Source organism: Aquarana catesbeiana, linkage group LG10 (genome assembly GCF_042186555.1).
Source record: "Aquarana catesbeiana isolate 2022-GZ linkage group LG10, ASM4218655v1, whole genome shotgun sequence".
NCBI lineage: Eukaryota > Metazoa > Chordata > Amphibia > Anura > Ranidae > Aquarana > Aquarana catesbeiana.
Window position 1 is genome coordinate 18,980,639 of NC_133333.1, and position 18,186 is coordinate 18,998,824.

Here is an 18,186-nt window from a genome sequence, read left to right on the forward strand (position 1 = left end):
GAGCATATGTGGAACATGAACAGGGAGAAGCCTTATAGTGTGAATCGGCTAAAATGTTTTATTAGAATAAACAAAAATGCACTTACAATGAGACGCAAAGACACAAGCAAAGCAAACAAACTGACCGATGTGTCCCCCGTCCCACCAGCTGTGATGACGTCACATGTGTTCTCCAGCCGTCGCGTTTCCCCAAAAAATGGCGGCTTCTGGGATTGGAGGATGCGGTGTGATGTCAGCAGACAGGCTTTAAAGAGGAAGTGATACCTAAAATGCTACCTACAAAATACACGATTCCACTGAGGAGATGATGTGCTGACAAATAAACATAGATTTAATTTAATAGAATATTCCTCTATGGTACTAAAGGTGATTACTGGTATTGACACATCCCCAAATGATCCACAATGGCTCAAAAGTAATATGGTCCAGAAATATTTAGACAGAATCAAGGTGGATAAAGTACCAGGACCAGGTGGCATCCAACCACGGATTCTAAAATAATTTCATTAATGTCATTTAAAAGCCATATTATTAAAAATTTTAGGGACTCGTTAATGACTGAAATAGTACCACTGAATTGGTGTAGGGCCAATGTGGTGCCCATATTTAAAAAGGGATCAAAGTCTATATCAAGTAACTATAGACCTGTTAGTTTAACTTCGATAGTCGGGAAGATACTGGAGAGTTTAAAGTGGAAGTCCAGTCAAAAAATGAAAAAAATTCTGTTAATTCTACGTAAAATATCTTTATCTTTGATATTATTCATTTTCTGTATAGCTGATTGCCAAGCTTAGAAAGTCTAATCAAAGCCAGACAATCAGCTATTTCCTGTTCTTCAGGGACAACCTTACTTATTTCTGAGTTCTGCACGGGGGACCTCTCACTTCCTGAAAACGTTGTCCTTCTCTCCTACACAGGCATTCCTACTGTTCATTCAAACCGCCCCTGTCTTGCCCAGCCCCGCCCAGACCCACCCCCATCCCACCTCTCCTTTTTAGACAGACATGCCTAGACCTGCCCAGCCCCACCCACATCCCTCCTATGCTTCACAGATCTCCTCCTGTCTTCATAGCCTTGTTTTGGCCAGAAGTTTCTCCTGAGAGAGGGGGAGGGCAGGCATTGGAAGTATGTTCTGTTTGTTAGAATCTGTAAGATAGATTACAATGCAACATGCTGCAGATTTTCTACAGTGTACAACCACGTGGTTGTTTCTGCATGGCACTGTGATGGGCACTGTGTGCATGGTGTGGCACATGCCCAGCTGAGGGAGCTACATGTGAGTAATGAGTTTAAGACTCAGTTTCCACTAGTGCGACTTGTCATGTGACTTTGGACACATAAATTCGCATCATAAGTAACAGCCCATTGATTTCAATGGCACACGTTCCCATCTATGCACCTTTGAAAATCAGCAACTTTGAGAAGGGGCTTGCACTACTTTGATGCAACCTTTTGATGCAATTTTGATCCAGAGTGTAAAGTTGGAACAAAGCTTCACTCAAAGTCGCACTCTAAATTGCACAGCTTTGGAGTTGCACTAATGGAAACGTAGCCCAAGGCTAGAGTGCGACTGTTATGCGACTTCACACTCTCTGGATCAAAGTCGCATCACAAGTCGCATCGAAGTAGTGTAGGTAGCTTTTAAAAGTTGCTGATTTTTAAAGTCACAAAGATGGGAATGGGTGTCATTGAAATCAATGGGCTGTGACTTTATGTGTCCAAAGTAGCATAACAAGTAGCACTAGTGGAAACGGAGCCCTAGCGTGGTTGCCTGTACTATGATCATTGTAGACTGTTAGCTGAGACCCCAGAGCACTTCCAGCTACACTGACAGTTCCCCCCACTCTGTGTCAAGCTCCTTTCTCCTGTGCACAGCTATACTGTATATGTGCACTGCACCTCCCCCCATGTGGATGGGGTGTGGATGGGGCTTTTTATTTGCTCATTTTGTCATAAATTAGGCTGTGCAATGAGAGAACACTGGGCGGGAACCTATGATCAGCTCCTCCCATCCTGTATACACCCACTGGCTACACAGGAACAGTGCCCCTCCCTGGAAGTGATGTCACTAGCTTTCAGTAACCACATCCACTGGATGCTTTTAGGCTCAGAAGGAAGTAGAATTTAAGTCATTTGACGGCACTGGATGCTGCAAAATAAAGGTATTATAAATAAGGTAGGATTTTTTAAATTTTGAGGCATAAGACTGAACTTAGCTCATATTAATGATTGCAGGGGAGAATTTAGATGTTAGGGTGGACTTCCACTTTAATAAAAGACCACATAGATGAGTTCTTGATGGAAAAAAAATATTTTATGCAACAGATAGCATGGGTTCATGAAAGACAGAAGTTGTCAGACAAACCTGATTTCTTTCTATGAGGAGGTAAGTAAAACCTTGGACAGAGGGGTGGCTGTGGACGTGGTATACTTGGATTTTGCAAAAGCGTTTGACACAGTTCCCCACACACGGCTCATGTGTAAGGTAAAGTCTACAGGCTTGGAAAGATCAGTCTGTAAATGGATAGAAAACTGGCTAAAAGACAGAATTCAGAGAGTAGTTGTTAATGATTCTTACTCTGAATGGTCTAAGGTTATCAGTGGTGTACCCCAAGGTTTAGTGTTGGGACCCTTCATTTTTAATATCTTTATAAATGATATTGGGTCTGGGATTAAAAGCACAATTTCAGCGCATAGTAGAATAACGTCCTTACAGGATGTCTCCAACTTACATGCCGACCTCAATGCACTGTTTCATTGGGCAACTATGTGGAGGTTTAATGTTGATAAATGTAAAGTTATGCACTTGGGGGCTAAGAATATGCGTGCATCATACATACTAGGGGGAGTACAACTGGGGGAATCCATGGTGGAGATGGATCTGGGTGTTCTGGTAGATCACAAGCTCAATAATAACATGCAATGCCAAGCTGCAGTTTCCAAAGCGTGCAAAATCCTTTCTTGTATTAAGAGAGGTATGGACTCCAGAGAGAGAGATATAATTTAGCCCGACTGTACAAATCAGTAGTAAGACCTCATCTGGAATATGTAGTGCGGTTTTGGGCACCAGTTCTCAAAAAGGATATCAGGGAACTGGAGAAAGTGCACCAGGTCCAAAAATTCAGGCTGAAATCAGACCTGAAACGGTGAATGGAGGTGCACCAGACTCCTGCTGTGAGCCGCTGCATTCTCCAGTGTGAACCCAGTTGTGCGATTTCCATTGCGTCTTTGATGCAACTTTGGATGGGTGTGGCTTACAAGCAACTTTGGCTTTGACTGCTGCACAACTGTCACATTAATAACATTAAGATGCGACTTTCATGCAACCTTTGAGAGACGCAATAATTCTAGCACTAGACTTCCTCTGTAACTCTAAACAGGTAACCTGTAAAAAGAAATGTAAGCGTCGCCTATGGAGATTTTTAAGTACCGTCGTTTTTGCGCCATTCCACGAGTGTGCGCAATTTTAAAGCATGACATGTTAGGTATCTATTTACTCGGTGTAACATCATCTTTCACATTATATAAAAACATTGGGCTAGCTTTACTGATTTTTAATTCAAAATGTTATATTTTCCCAAAAAAAGCAAATAGCGTGTGACGTAAAACATTGCAACAACTGCCATTTTATTCTCTAGGGCAGTGTTTCTCAACTCCAGTCCTCAAGGCGCCCCAACAGGTCATGTTTTCATGATTTCCTTCAGATGAAACAGCTGTGGTAATTACTAAGGCAGTGAAACTGATCAAATCACCTGTGCGCACTAATGGAAAGCCTGAAAACATGACCTGTTGGGGCGCCTTGAGGACTGGAGTTGAGAAACCCTGCTCTAGGGTCTCTGTTTAAATATATATATATCTACAAAAAAGAAAAAGTCCAGGGATTGCTGCACTTAAAATTTATTAATTTCACATGTAATAAATGACATAATTTTCATGTCGTTGCAAATAACAGTTTTGGGCTACAAAGCTTACGCCCTTCTTCAGATGAGAACAAGATGTATACTGACATTATTCTCACTTCATTTTATATTGTTACATTTCACACCAGAAATCCATTAGGCATCAATTAATCAATACAAATTATCATAATTATTTTCATCCGAAACTCCAGAGAGACGGCTCAACGAGATGTAATCACGCTCCAATCACACAGAAAAGTTCCATTTATCCTAGTATTAAAACATACACTTTCCATTAACAAATGTCCAGAAAAAATAAAATAAAAAAATATATATATAAAAAATATAATAATCAAAAATAATGCATTCAAATCATGATCCATATACAATAAACCTAATTTTAATTATCTATAAAAATAAATGCAGGTCAAAGTCTGAGTTTAAACCTCTAGGTTGTAAAGTATCCAATCTATTTTTCCATTACATTTCCAATTTTTTTAAATTAATTCTTTACAACCTAAAGGTTTAAACTCGACTGAGACTGGCATTTATTCTTATAAATCATTAAAATTAGGTTTATTGTATATGGATCATGATTTGAATGCATTATTTTTGATTATTGTATTTTTTATATATATGTAGCGGGCACCTACTTTTATGTAGGTGGGCTTTCTGAGTTTAAACTACAATGTATGGTTTCAGGTAAATTTGGGCAGGCTTGTATTGTGATTCCAGGCCTGGTTGTTTATTTTGGAAACTGGGAGTGTCAGTGTAGTGCAGGGAGTGGCCACCCGTGCTTGGACCCAGAGATGACCCTCCTCTTGCTTTCAGTGGAAATGGTTCTGGAAGAGAGGTTGGACTTGGGATCTGAGTGACAGGCAGCTCATGTGTGGAGTTTTGGCCAATCATTAATTTGTTTGGCAGGAGGCGGGACTCCCATATAAGCCGGGGTTACATGTAGGAGGGGAGTTGCAGAAAGAGAGAGCCCAAGGAGAGAGGGTCCCCTGCGGGGAGCCAAGCAGAGCCCCCCCCTACAGGGAAGGAGGGGGGGGGACCAGGACACACGGAGGAGATGAGTTGGTGACACCGCACAGCATGTAGTCGCTGCTGTTGCTGAACACCCCTGTGGGGAAGGGAGCGTGCCAAACTGAAAAGAAGGGATGGAGAAACCATTACGGAAGAAGTGGCAACTAAGTGGAAGACAACTGGGTGATCGATTGTTTGTGAGTGGAACATGGACTGTCAATCAAGTGAGTGAAAGCCCAGGGGAAGGGTACTACCAGAGGCTGAGGGATGTTGGTACGCAAGTCAGTGAGACAGGTGGTGATGGCCTGTGACTTTGGGTTCAACAATGCCCCGGGATTCCAATCAGTCAGGCGGGAGGAATTATTCAGAGTAATCTCTTCCTTAGCTAAACTTGGAAGTACCATACAGACGGGAAGTAGTGGTCAAAAGGCGGCGGTAAAGCTCCAAGCACATATAGAGATACAGATTGTTCTAAAAAGTTCTGCAGGTGAAGAAGTTATTCAGAGTGACTCTTTACCAAATATTCTGTAGTAAATCTACTTCTGTCTTCCCACTGAAGAAGTCATTCAGAGTGACTTCTCATAGTCCACATTGTTCTTAGTCTTTGCATGAGAAGGCAAAGGAAAGATTATAAAGCAGCAAAAGAACATCTCAGAAAACCCTTCTCCTATCCCAGTTCATGTTATACCAATAAAAGCAAGAGAAAATTACAATATGGACTGTTTTCTATTTCTATGGGCTAGTTGGCGAATGTGAATTACGGATAGAACACACAAATTACAGCTCCTTCGGGGGTAGTGCGCTACATATATATTTTTACATTTTTTCTGGACATTTGTTAATGGATTCACACCTGACCGCATATATATATATATATATATGTATATAATGTTTGGGGGCTCTAAGTAATTTTCGATAAAAAAATACTAATTTGAACAAAAAGTTCCAGAAAAGGACCATAGATCTCTCAATAAAGAGGAGCTGTCATACTTATTTCTATTACAAGGGATGTTTACAGTCCTTAAAATAGAAATAAATGTACTAAAAAAAATAAATAAAATTAAAGGGACAGTGTAAAAATAAAGAATAAAGTAAAATAAATAAGAAAAAAATGTAAAGCGCCCCATCTCTCCATGCTCGTGGCCAGAAGCGAACGCATAAGTAAATCGTGCCCACATATGTAAAGGCCGTCCAAACCACACATGATGCATCGACATGATCGTTAGAGCGAGAGCAATAATTCTAGCACTCGACCTTCTCTAACTCTAAACTGGTAACCTGTAAAAAATGTGAAAGTGTTGCCTATATAGATTTTTAAGTACCAAGTATTAATGCTTTACAGTTTTACATTGAATAAGCTCACCAATATTTTGTATATTTATTATTTATGAGTGTGAGTTCACTTATTGAATGGTAGCAGCTGTTCTTTGTTCACTTTATTAATATCTCACAGTATAAGTTATATTTGGCATAGCAGCGCACAAGTTTCTTTTCTATATAACAAGCACCGTAGTTTGTCGCCATTCCACGAGCGTGCACAATTTTAAAGCATGACATGTTCGGTATGTAATTATTCAGCATAACATCATCTTTCACATTATACAAAAGAATCGGGCTAACATTACCGATTTGTTTATTTTAAATTCATTTAAATTTCATTTAAATGCATTTATTTTAAATTCAAAAAAGTATATAATGTTTGTAGGTTCTAAATAATTTTCTAGCATCTGGGCTTGTGGAGGTAACCTCCACCCTCCTTGGAGAGAGTACATGGGAGGTTACCTCCACAAGCCCAGATAGACGTACAGCTATATGGCTGACACGTCCCACTCGCTCTGGTAAGAGTATTTTATTCTAGATGTTCTGTCGTGCTGTCCATGATTGATGTGCTTTCCAGTCTCCAGTCAACATTATGGATCCAAGCACCCCAGCTGTCTGAGAAGACTTTTTGTATGCACTGACTTCAGCCTTTGACTGCAGTCCGTGGAGCATAACATATTGTTATTGGACATTCTTCATATTTTTAACCTTTTTTTTGTTTGGACATTTACATACACTTCACCAGTGTTTATTAATATATAGTTTAATTTCACGTTATATTTGGTTTCAGTCACCAATCGTATGTTGGATTCACTCACTTTTTAGCGCCACGTACACACGACCGGACTTTACGGCATATTTGGTTCGGCGGACCGGAGTCCGTCGGACAATTCGATCGTGTGTGTGTGCTCCAGCGGACTTTGTTTCCCCAGAATTTCGACGGACCTAGAAATGAAACATGTTTCAAATCTTTCCGACGGACTCGAGTCCATTCGAAAAGTCCGCCCGTCGGTATGCTAGTCCGAGGGACAAAAACCGACGCTAGGGCAGATATTGGCTACTGGCTATGAACTTCCTTGTTTTAGTCCGGTGTACGTCATCACGTACCAATCCGTCGGACTTTGGTTGATCGTGTGTAGGCAAGTCCGTTAGTTCGGAAAGTCCGCCGGACAAAGTCTGCCGTAAAGTCCACTCGTGTGTACGCGGCATTACACTCATACAGAACACGTCATACATGAAAAAGATATTTAATGCCAGTTTGACTTTGAACTTTCAGTCCTAGCAATATACATTTATTGTTCCCCTGAATTCATCCTCCAATGGCTGTTCTTGTCTTCACAAGCAGGCGTCCCGAGATGTTTGGGGATCCTAATTAAACTGGTGGAGGATAAGGATGGCGGTGAGTGTGGAAAAGAGCAGGAAAATGACTCCCCCATTCCTCGGAGCAGTAATGCCGTTTCCCCCATTGCTTGTTGCGCTGTTTCCCCCATTGCTCAGAGTGGTAGTGCTCGGAGTAGTAGTGCTCGGAGTAGTGGTGCGCGGAGTAGTGGTGCTCGGAGTAGTAGTGCGCGGAGTAGTAGTGCTCGGAGTGGTAGTGCTCGGAGTAGTAGTGCTCGGAGTAGTAGTGCTCGGAGTAGTGGTGCGCGGAGTAGTAGTGCTCGGAGTAGTGGTGCGCGGAGTAGTGGTGCTCGGAGTAGTGGTGCGCGGAGTAGTGGTGCTTGGAGTGGTAGTGCTCGGAGTAGTAGTGCTCGGAGTAGTGGTGCTCGGAGTAGTGGTGCTTGGAGTAGTAGTGCTCGGAGTAGCGGTGCTCAGAGTAGCGGTGCTCGGAGTAGCAGTGCTCGGAGTAGCGGTGCTCGGAGTAGCGGTGCTCGGAGTAGCGGTGCTCGGAGTAGTAGTGCTCGGAGTAGCGGTGCTCAGAGTAGCGGTGCTCGGAGTAGCGGTGCTCAGAGAAGCGGTGCTCGGAGTAGTAGTGCTCGGAGTAATGGTGCTCGGACTAGTAGTGCTCGGAGTAGTAGTGCTCGGAGTAGTGGTGCTCGGAGTAGTGGTGCTAGGAGTAGTACTGCTGGGAGTAGTAGTGCTCGGAGTAGCGGTGCTCGGAGTAGCGGTGCTCGGAGTAGTAGTGCTCGGAGTAGCGGTGCTCGGAGTAGCGGTGCTCGGAGTAGTGGTGCTCGGAGTAGTGGTGCGCGGAGTAGTGCTGCTTGGAGTGGTAGTGCTCGGAGTAATAGTGCTCGGAGTAGTAGTGCGCGGAGTAGTGGTGCGCGGAGTAGTGGTGCTCGGAGTAGTGGTGCTCGGAGTAGTGGTGCTCGGACTAGTAGTGCTTGGAGTAGTAGTGCTCGGAGTAGTGGCGCTTGGAGTAGTGGTGCTCGGAGTAGTGGTGCTCGGAGTAGTAGTGCTCGGAGTAGCGCTGCTCAGAGTAGCGGTGCTCGGAGTAGTAGTGCTCGGAGTAATGGTGCTCGGAGTAGTAGTGCTCGGAGTAGTGGTGCTCGGACTAGTAGTGCTTGGAGTAGTAGTGCTCAGAGTAGTGGTGTTCGGACTAGTAGTGCTTGGAGTAGTAGTGCTCGGAGTAGTGGTGCTCGGAGTAGTGGTGCTCAGAGTAGTAGTGCTCGGAGTAGTAGTGCTCGGAGTAGCGGTGCTCAGAGTAGTAGTGCTTGGAGTAGCGGTGCTTGGAGTAGTACTGCTCGGAGTAGCGGTGCTCGGAGTAGTAGTGCTCGGAGTAGTGGTGCTCGGAGTAGTAGTGCTCGGAGTAGTGGTGCTCGGACTAGTAGTGCTTGGAGTAGTAGTGCTCAGAGTAGTGGTGCTTGGACTAGTAGTGCTTGGAGTAGTGGTGCTCGGAGTAGTGGTGCTCGGAGTAGTGGTGCTCGGAGTAGTAGTGCTCGGAGTAGTAGTGCTCGGAGTAGTGGTGCTCGGAGTAGTAGTGCTCGGAGTATCAGTGCTCGGAGTAGCGGTGCTTGGAGTATTAGTGCTCGGAGTAGTGGTGCTCGGAGTAGTAGTGCTCGGAGTAGCGGTGCTCGGAGTAGCGGTGCTCGGAGTAGCAGTGCTCGGAGTAGTAGTGCTCGGAGTAGTAGTGCTCGGAGTAGTAGTGCTCGGAGTAGTAGTGCTCGGAGTAGCGGTGCTCGGAGTAGCAGTGCTCGGAGTAGCGGTGCTCGGAGTAGTGGTGTTCGGAGTAGTAGTGCTCGGAGTAGTAGTGCTCGGAGTAGTAGTGCTCGGAGTAGTGGTGCTCGGAGTAGTAGTGCGCGGAGTAGTAGTGCTCGGAGTAGTAGTGCTCGGAGTAGTAGTGCTCGGAGTAGTAGTGCTCGGAGTAGTGGTGCTCGGAGTAGTAGTGCTGGGATTGATGGTGGTGCTTTCACAAGTAAAGTTGTTTACAAGAGTCATATAATTCATAGTAGTGGAAAGATTTTGAGCATCACACAGAGATTTAGTACTGCATCCTCGAAAGAATGAAAAATAAGAGATGCTTCCTGCAGGAAGAGAATTTTAACACAAGTGACATTTAACTTCTGATTTTCATTAAAATAGATGTAACCCTAAGATGAATGACATCAGTTTTGTTGAAGTGTATCATATACAATTGACTTTAATTAAAATAAAATGTTTTTTACTTCTTTATTTGAACATTTGTTATATCTGTCTTGCTGATCTCCTGCAGTCTCGCTGCAACCGCTTCCCATCTATATACACTCCAACGATGGCTGCATGGCATTTCTCAGGGTGGGTTTGTTGGTGGTGACAGCAGTGGACCATGCCTATAGTATGTCTATACACCCAGCCAGGGGCGTATCTGCCTTGAGGCAAACACGGCGCTTGCCTCGGGCGGCATTTTTTAGGGGGGCGACGCCGCCCCCCAAGGTGACCACGCTATAGCCTATGACAGCTACAGGGCAATTGTCCAGTTCTGGGAGGGCATCCAACAGTGGCGGCTGGCGCTCAATTTCTTTGGGGAGGGGTGGAGGGGGGCGGCAAATTAACCTTACCCAGTCATTCCCCACACCCACCCCCCTTCTCTTGATCGGTCGATCGTCCATTCAATTGCCGCTTCACTCACCCGTCGCCCGCCAGCCCCACACTTACCCCATCCAGGTCGCGGCTTAGGCGGCTTCCCCCCTGCATCTCCTCCTGAGTCCCGGCGGTCGCTTCCCCTCCTGGCCAATTGGGTCTTAGGACTCCCGGCTGGGAGAAGAAGCAGTAAGACTTTAGTGAATATTAATTCACTAATGTCACACAAGTGGGTGGGCTCAGGGTGCAGTGCTCTGCGGCCCGAGCCCACCCTTTTGGAAGCCAATTAGAGCCTCAGGCTCTAATCATGTGCTTAAAAAAAAAATTGAAATCCATTGAAATCCATTGAAATCCATGCGTCCGGCACCCTGCATGGAGATTAGGGGCCTGACGCATTGATTAGGGGGGCGCCGCCCCTCCTCCCTTTATAAACGACTGCCACTGGCGTCCATTGATGCCCTCAGAACCGTGCCCGTCCGCTGCTTTGGACACAGCTGATCACATGTCGGGGAAAAAGAGCCTATCACAGTGGCTCTTTACCACGTGATCAGTTGTGTCCAGCTGATCACGATCTAAACAAAGTTTCTGGAGATTTTTGGCATTAATTTCCTCAGTGTAGCCTATCAGTGCCCATCAGTGCCGCATATCAGTGCAGCTTCATCAGTGCCGCCTCATTCTCTGACCTGCTGACCCCGTCCTACAGTATGTCCCGCTGACTCCGTCCTCTGCTCCATTGGCACTTGGACGGACCATGTCTCAGATTCTGATGAGGAAGCCACAACTGCAGCTGGGGTTAGACAAATTCAGATGGGGGGGGCACCCAATTTCAGTCTTGCCTAGGACAGCACAAAACCAAAATACACCACTGCACCAGCTCCATAAAGACATGATTTGATGGGTTTGGTGTGTCCTGCACAGAGCCCTGACCTCATCACTATTGAACAGCTTTGGGATGAGTTGGAACATTGATAGCGAGCCAGGTCTTCCCATCCAACATCTGTACCTGACCTCACAAATTCTCTTTTGCCTGAATGGGCACAAATTCCCACTGGCACACTCCAAAATTGTGTGGAAAATCTTCCTAGAAGGTCCCCTCCACCCACAGTGTCCCCATGTGCCCTCCACCCCCCCTAGTGTCCCCTCCACCCACCCACAGTGTCCCCTTGTGCCCTCCACCCAGTGTCCCCTTATGCCACCCACCCCCATAGTGTCCCCCCTGTGCCCTCCACCCACAGTGTCCCCCCCTGTGCAACCCTGAGAGACACTGTGCTGAGTCTGGAGGATCCCAGTGATCTACTGTGTGTCCTGTGTTTTGGTATTTGCCCTACTGCGTGCCCCATGGCCTGTGATGTGCCCTGCTCTGTACCCCCTAATGTGCCCTACTGTGTGCCCCTAGCCTTGTGATGTGCCCTGCTATGTGCCCCATATCCTTCTGTGTTCCACCTGTTGTGCTCTACTATGTGCCCTGTGATGTGCTCTACTGTGTGCCCCATGCCCTGTGATGTGCTGTGTACTCCCTGATGTGCCCTACTGTGTGCCCCATGCCCTGGGATGTGTGCCTCATGCCCTGTGATGCGCCCTGCTGTGTACCGCCTAATGTGTCCTGTTCCCAAGCATGTGCCCTACTGTGTGATCTGCTGTGTGCCATACTATGTGCCACACGCCCTGCTGTGTACCTCCTGATGTGCCCTGCTGTGTACCCCCTGATGTGCCCTGTACCCCCTGTGATGCACCATGCTGTGCTCAATCATTTGCCCTGCTGTGTACAGCATAATAAACCCTGCTGTGTGCCCTGTGATGTGCCCTATGCCCTGTGATGTGCTCAGTGCCCTGCTGTGTGCCCCATTATGTGTCCTCCTGTGTGCCCCGTGCCCTGTGATGTGCCCTGCTATGTGCCCCATGCCCTGCTGTGTTCTGCTTGTTGTGCTCTACTATGTGCCCTGTGATGTGCTCTACTGTGTGCCCCATGCCCTGTGATGTGCTGTGTACTCCCTGATGTACCCTACTGTGTGCCCCATGCCCTGTGATGCGCCCTGCTGTGTACCGCTTTTTGTGCCCTGTTCCCAATCATGTGCCCTACTGTGTGCTCTGCTGTGTGCCATACTATGTGCCACATGCCCTGTGATGTGCGGCATGCCCTGCTGTGTACCCTCTGATGTGCCCTGTACCCCCTGTGATGCACCATGCTGTGCTCAATAATTTGCCCTGCTGTGTACAGCATAATAAACCGTGCTGTGTGCCCTGTGATGTGCCCTATGCCCTGTGATGTGCTCAGTGCCCTGCTGTGTGCCCCATTATGTGTCCTCCTGTGTGCCCCGTGCCCTGTGATGTGCTCAGTGCCCTCCTGTGTGCCCCATGATGTGCCCTAAGCTCTGCTGTGTGCCATGTGATGTGCCTTACTGTGTGCCCCATGATTTATGTAGGTGGGGATTTGTATAGGTATGGCTTGCATTTGGGCGGGGACACAGGGGGCCCCATGATCTTCTATTGCCCGGGGACCCCATAAGTTGTCAGTCTGCCCCTGGACTGGCCTGCACAGAGTCCTGACCTCAACCCAATAGAACACCTTTGGGATGAATTAGAGCAGAGACTGCGAGCCAGGCCTTCTCATCTAACATCAGCCCCTGACCAAACATTCCCATAGACACGCTCCTAAACCTTGTGGACGGCCTTCTCAGAAGGGTTGAAGCTGTTATAGCTGCAAAGGGCGGGCCAACTCAATATTGAACCCTACGGACTAAGATCTGGATGCCACTAAAGTTCATGTGCGTGTAAAGGCAGGCGTCCCAATACTTTTGGTAATATAGTGTATATCATTTGTTCTGCCTAGGAAACGCTCAACGGCCAAGTTCTCCTCTGGTCCTGTGTAAGCTTGAAGTTAATTCTGGTTGGAGCTTACACAAGGTTCAGGACTCTCTGCCCACCTCTATGTGACAGCACTGGGCCAATCACCAAGCACCAACACTGTCACATGGGAAGGTAGGGGCTGAGTGATGTCTGAGGTCAATATACTAGGACAAGACACATTTGCATCATGAAACTGCAATATGTAAGGTGTTATCAAACGTGTATGAAATTACCATATGTGGTTGTCAGTGCATTGCTCACACACTGGGTCTCTTGTCCGGTGCAGTTCATGGTGGTGTTAGTCTCACAGGAGCTGGAGCCAAAAGATTCACATGTTTTGCATTGCACACCATTTGATTCTTGGCTCGTAGATGTTGCTGTTGAAATATACAAACATACAGAGATAAATAAACCTAAGGTGTACTACAGGTTCACTCACCACAATGAGTTAATGGAGGAGAACTGTTGTCATTCTAGAATGGGACTACAGAACACCTCTACAGCTCCTCTTCTCCATGACATAGAGGGAGATGTTTTGTAGTCCTCATATATAGGGCCGCTGATAGGGGGGTACCTCCTGTAGGGGGCCCGGGCACACAGGGGGGGCCGGACAGCAGGAGGATCGGTGGAGCAGAGAATTGAACGATGACAGAACAATGTCCTGTGTGGCTCTCTGCAGCATCTGAAAGACGGTTTCTCCCCCTCTCCCTCCCACCAGGGGGGTGCTGGGGTGGGCTTTGCCAGATTTTAGTTCTGCCCCCCAGGCCTCCCCTGGATGTTGTGTCTGGCCGACGCCCGCTGAGCGCCTTCCCCCGACCACCCCAGCCTGCACTTAGGACCGGGACAAGGAGAAGGGAGGCTGGAGCACTGAGAGAAGAAGAGGCAGAGAATAAACAGCCAGGAGGAGATGCGCTGTGTTGTGTTCTCGCCTCGTATCAGAAGAGCGCTCATCTATACAGTACATGAGACAGGATCACTCTTAGATTGCATTGGACTGTACCATACCTCCCAACTTTTGAACTTTTGAATAAGAGACACTTGAGGTAAGGGACGACTTGTGGCACGCGTATCGGCAAAATGTGTGTGGCCAAACACTTGCCAGTGTGAGGGGCTTAAGTGGAGAGGTTAAACAAAACCTGTCTGTGGGAAGATGTGTGATGCCTGGTACAGTACCTTCCATACTAGCAGGGGGCAGGACCCTTTCTTGTAGCTGGGTGAGGACAGGAGGTTACAGAGGTGTTCTGCTCCTTCCAGAGGATCTGTTTGCTGTGAGATACAGCTGTCCCTGGCTGCCTACACCTCCCACTCCTTCTCCAGCTCTGGTCAGCCTCTTCTCCAGTCCTGGGAGGTCCTCAGTGCTCTTCTCCCTCCAGGGCCATTCATTCCTTGCTGCCCTCGCTGCTCACCTTGCCCGCGCCATCCTTGAGCCGGGTGTGGTCGTCCTGCCCAAACCTGCTGGCATTCACTGTCCCACTCCCCGTACCAGCTGCCACTGCACTCTCCCTACTGGCCCAGTGCCCGATGTGGTCAGTACGCCCCTGGGTCGCAGAGTCCCAGCACAGGAAGGTGGAGCCACCAGCCCCGACATTCCTGATTGATCACAGGCTTATGAAGGTGCCTGCTCTGGCAGGAAGAAGTGAGCAGCGCCAGCTGAAAAAAATCCCTGCTGGTGCCAGCGCCAGTGCATCCCTGTCAGGGAAGTCAATGGAGCCAAGTGCCGTGACTTTTCTCGGCATTGGGTTCCACTCTGGGACATTGCTTTGATTCGCCGGGACTTACATCAAATCGCGGGATGGTCTCGGCGAATCCGGGACGGTTGAAAGGTATACTATACACAGACACACACCTCCCCCTATCCTTATTTTCTGCTGCCGGCAGATGAGCAGGCCTTGGAGGAGATAGGGGCAGTGTGTGTGTACAGTCCAATGCTATCTAATAGCGATCCTGTCTCATGTAATGTATAGATGAGCACTCTACTGACATGAGGCAAGAGCACAACACAGCGCATCTCCTCCTGGCTTTGCACTGGCTTCCCCCTGTAAGTTGGGGGAGGGGGATAGGTGAATATCTGTGCTGGGAAGTGTAATGGAAGTTTGGGGAAGGGGGATATGTGCTAGAAGGAAGAATGAGGGGGGGTGTTTATGCTAGGAGGAGGGTTGGGGGGGGGGGGTTAAGCTAGAAGGGAGGAACGTTTGTGCTAGGAGGGGGGTGGGGGATTGGGGTATGGAGGAAGGAAGAGGGGGATATGCTAGGAGGGAGGATTTGTGGGAATTTATCCTAGGAGGGGGATTGGAGAAAGAAGATTTGTGCTAGGAGAGGAGATGGGGGGGATTTTGTGCCAGGAGGGGGTGAAGGAATAGGGGCTAATAGGAGGGATTTGTGCTGACATGGGGGATTTGGAGGAGAAGATTTGTGCTAGGATAGAAAGTTTGGGAAGAAAGAGGATATGTGCTAGTGGGTCGATTTTTTGGGAGGGGGGGTGAGGAATTTGTGCTAGGAAGGGAATTGGGATGGGATTTGAGCTGGGGTTGGGGTAAAGATTAGTGCTGGGAGGGGGGATTTGAACTGGGGTTGGGGGAATTGTGCAATATTGTTTGGGGAGAATTTTGGATTCCAGACAGAATTTATGTTTTTTATGTATGACAGAATGTTTGTGTCCACTAATAATGATTTTCATGTATTATTAGTAAAGATATAATTTTAATATTTTCATGGGGGGAGGGGGGCTGTCAGGTAGGCTGTACGGGGCCCCATGATTTTTAACAGTGGCTCTGCTCAGACACTGTAGCAACTGGATCTTATTTTCTTGAAAAAACTCATCCCCACACAGTTAGTACTTTTTGTATCACTTCCCCATCCCTTTAGATTGTAATCTTTCATGAGCAGCACCCTTCTTGCCTTAAATTGCATTGTAACTGTAAGGGTCAGTAAAGACCCCCCTTAATTATATACTTACTTTCTGCTTTACTGTGGCTTACACTTTAAAGACTTACTCTAAGTTAAGTTCACCTTTACAGAAAAATCTGTAAGGTGAACTTACACAGGACCCCCTCCTCACCCCCCAATCCCACTGACCTGGATTGTGGTGATCTCCCGTTCTGAGCCCCGGTATAGTCGCTTCAGGGGTCCGGGGCTTAGAAATCCCTGCTGCTGAATCTCCATAACGTACCCCTATCAGGATGGACGTTTCGGAGCATTCTAATTGGTCTGCGCAGACCAATCAGAACCTGCGTATCCCGTCCTGTCAGCATGAATGCTGAGGGGGTTTCTAAGCCCCGGACCCCTGAGGCGGCTATACCGGGGTTCAGAACAGGAAATTGCCGTGCAACAGGTTAGCGGGTTGGGGGCAGGTCCTGTGTAAGTTCAGCTTACAGATATTTCTGGAAAGGGGAACTTACACTTTAAAATTTGCTTTGTGCTGACAGTTTCATGTGTGGCAACACTGTTACATAGTTACATAGTAGGTGAGGTTGAAAAAAGACACAAGTCCATCAAGACTGGGCGTGCTGACGTGCTGACGTGCTGCATTTACCGTCTACAGTCTACAGGACGGGCGTTCGCTTTCTAGCCGGCCGGCTCTAATGTTTTATTGTTATCCTTTTACATGTAAGTGCATTTCTTTTTGATTTTATTAAAAGTGGAAGCAGGATTACGCTATGTTGCTTTCCTTTTTTCTTTGGTATACCTCCTGGGAGGTTTATCCCTAGCCTGGGGTCACATCTCCATTTAGAGTGGTAACTGGAAGAACAGTGTGCCTAATTCAAACCAAGTGGTGTGTCTCTCCTTGATGGTTCCACTTTGAAAGGCCCCGACCGGGTTAAGGTCGCAAGCTCTTCTAAGCTTGCCATTTGGTAAGCGCACAATTTTATTATCACAGTGGTGTGGTGAAGGACTCATTGATTCCCATATTCACGTCCCGTATTTACCATCAAGATTGGTTCTTAATAGGACAGTCCAGTTGTTTATATAACCTATGAACTTGGAGTTTATCCTAATTTTTTGTTTTTTACCTATGTAATAGTTCATCACATGGAATATTTCTCACAGCGCTGCTCCTCTTTTATCTAATTTTGTTATGTGTGTATCTCATGTTCTAGCAGCTGCTTTATATATTTTGATCACTTATTTGTCACATTAGATTGGGTTTAATTCACAATTTATTTATTATTTTTATTTGTCAATAGGCGGTTTTGCATTATTTAGTTTAATATAGCGCGGTGATTTGCTCTGTTTTTTCCATCAAGACCAACCTATGTGTGATTATGTGTCAGTATTACATTGTATATCCCTGTATGTTGTGGTCATTCAGGTGCTTATCAAATAGTTTCTTGCAGCTATCGATGCTCCATGCTGAGACCACCACCTGTGGAAGAGAATTCCACATCCTTGCCGCTCTTACAGTAAAGAACCCTCTACGTAGTTTAAGGTTAAATCTCTTTTCTTTTAATTTTAATGAGTGGCCACGAGTCTTGTTAAACTCTCTTCTGCGAAAAAGTTTTACTCCTATTGTGGGGTCAACAGTACAGTATTTGTATATTGAAATCATATCCCCTCTCAGGCGTCTCTTCTCCAGAGAGAATAAGTTCAGTGCTCGCAACCTTTCCTCATAACTAAGATCCTCCAGACCCTTTATTAGCTTTGTTGTCCTTCTTTGTACTCGCTCCATTTCCAGTACATCCTTCCTGAGGACTGGAGCCCAGAACTGGACAGCATACTATAGGTGCGGCCGGACCAGATATTGTAGAGCGGGAGAATTATCGTTTTATCTCTGGAGTTGATCCCCTTTTTAATGCCAATATTCTGTTTACTTTGTTAGCAGCAGCTTGGCATTGCATGCCATTGCTGAGCCTATCATCTACTAGGACCCCCAGGTCCTTTACCATCCTAGATTCCCCCAGAGGTTCTCCCCCCAGTGTATAAATTGCATTCATATTTTTGCCACCCAAATGCATTATTTTACATTTTTCTACATTGAACTGCATTTGCCATGTAGTTGCCCACCCCATTCATTTGTTCAGATCTTTTTGCAAGGTTTCCACATCCTGCGGAGAAGTTATTGCCCTGCTTAGCTTAGTATCGCCTGCAAATACAGAGATTGAAG

At 46.6% G+C, this 18,186-nt stretch overlaps 2 protein-coding genes across 5 annotated transcripts in view; one reads left to right on the top strand and one right to left on the bottom strand.

Moving 5' to 3' along the window:
• Positions 1 to 18,186, top strand: part of LOC141110421 (uncharacterized) — a 366,841-nt gene that overhangs the window by 170,353 nt on the left and 178,302 nt on the right. The gene's annotated exons all lie outside the window — the stretch shown is intronic.
• LOC141110419 (uncharacterized) overlaps positions 3,882 to 18,186 on the bottom strand; it is a 95,267-nt gene continuing 80,962 nt past the window's right edge. For 3 of the 4 annotated variants that reach the window (XM_073601762.1, XM_073601761.1, XM_073601760.1), the window contains 2 exons: positions 13,319 to 13,462; positions 3,882 to 9,703 (listed from right to left, as the gene is read on the bottom strand). In XM_073601762.1, the coding sequence (XP_073457863.1) occupies positions 7,614 to 9,703; positions 13,319 to 13,462 (2,234 nt within the window). In that variant the 3' untranslated portion in view covers positions 3,882 to 7,613. The remainder of the gene's footprint in view (positions 9,704 to 13,318; positions 13,463 to 18,186) is intronic. The other variant, XM_073601759.1, reaches the window with a different exon arrangement.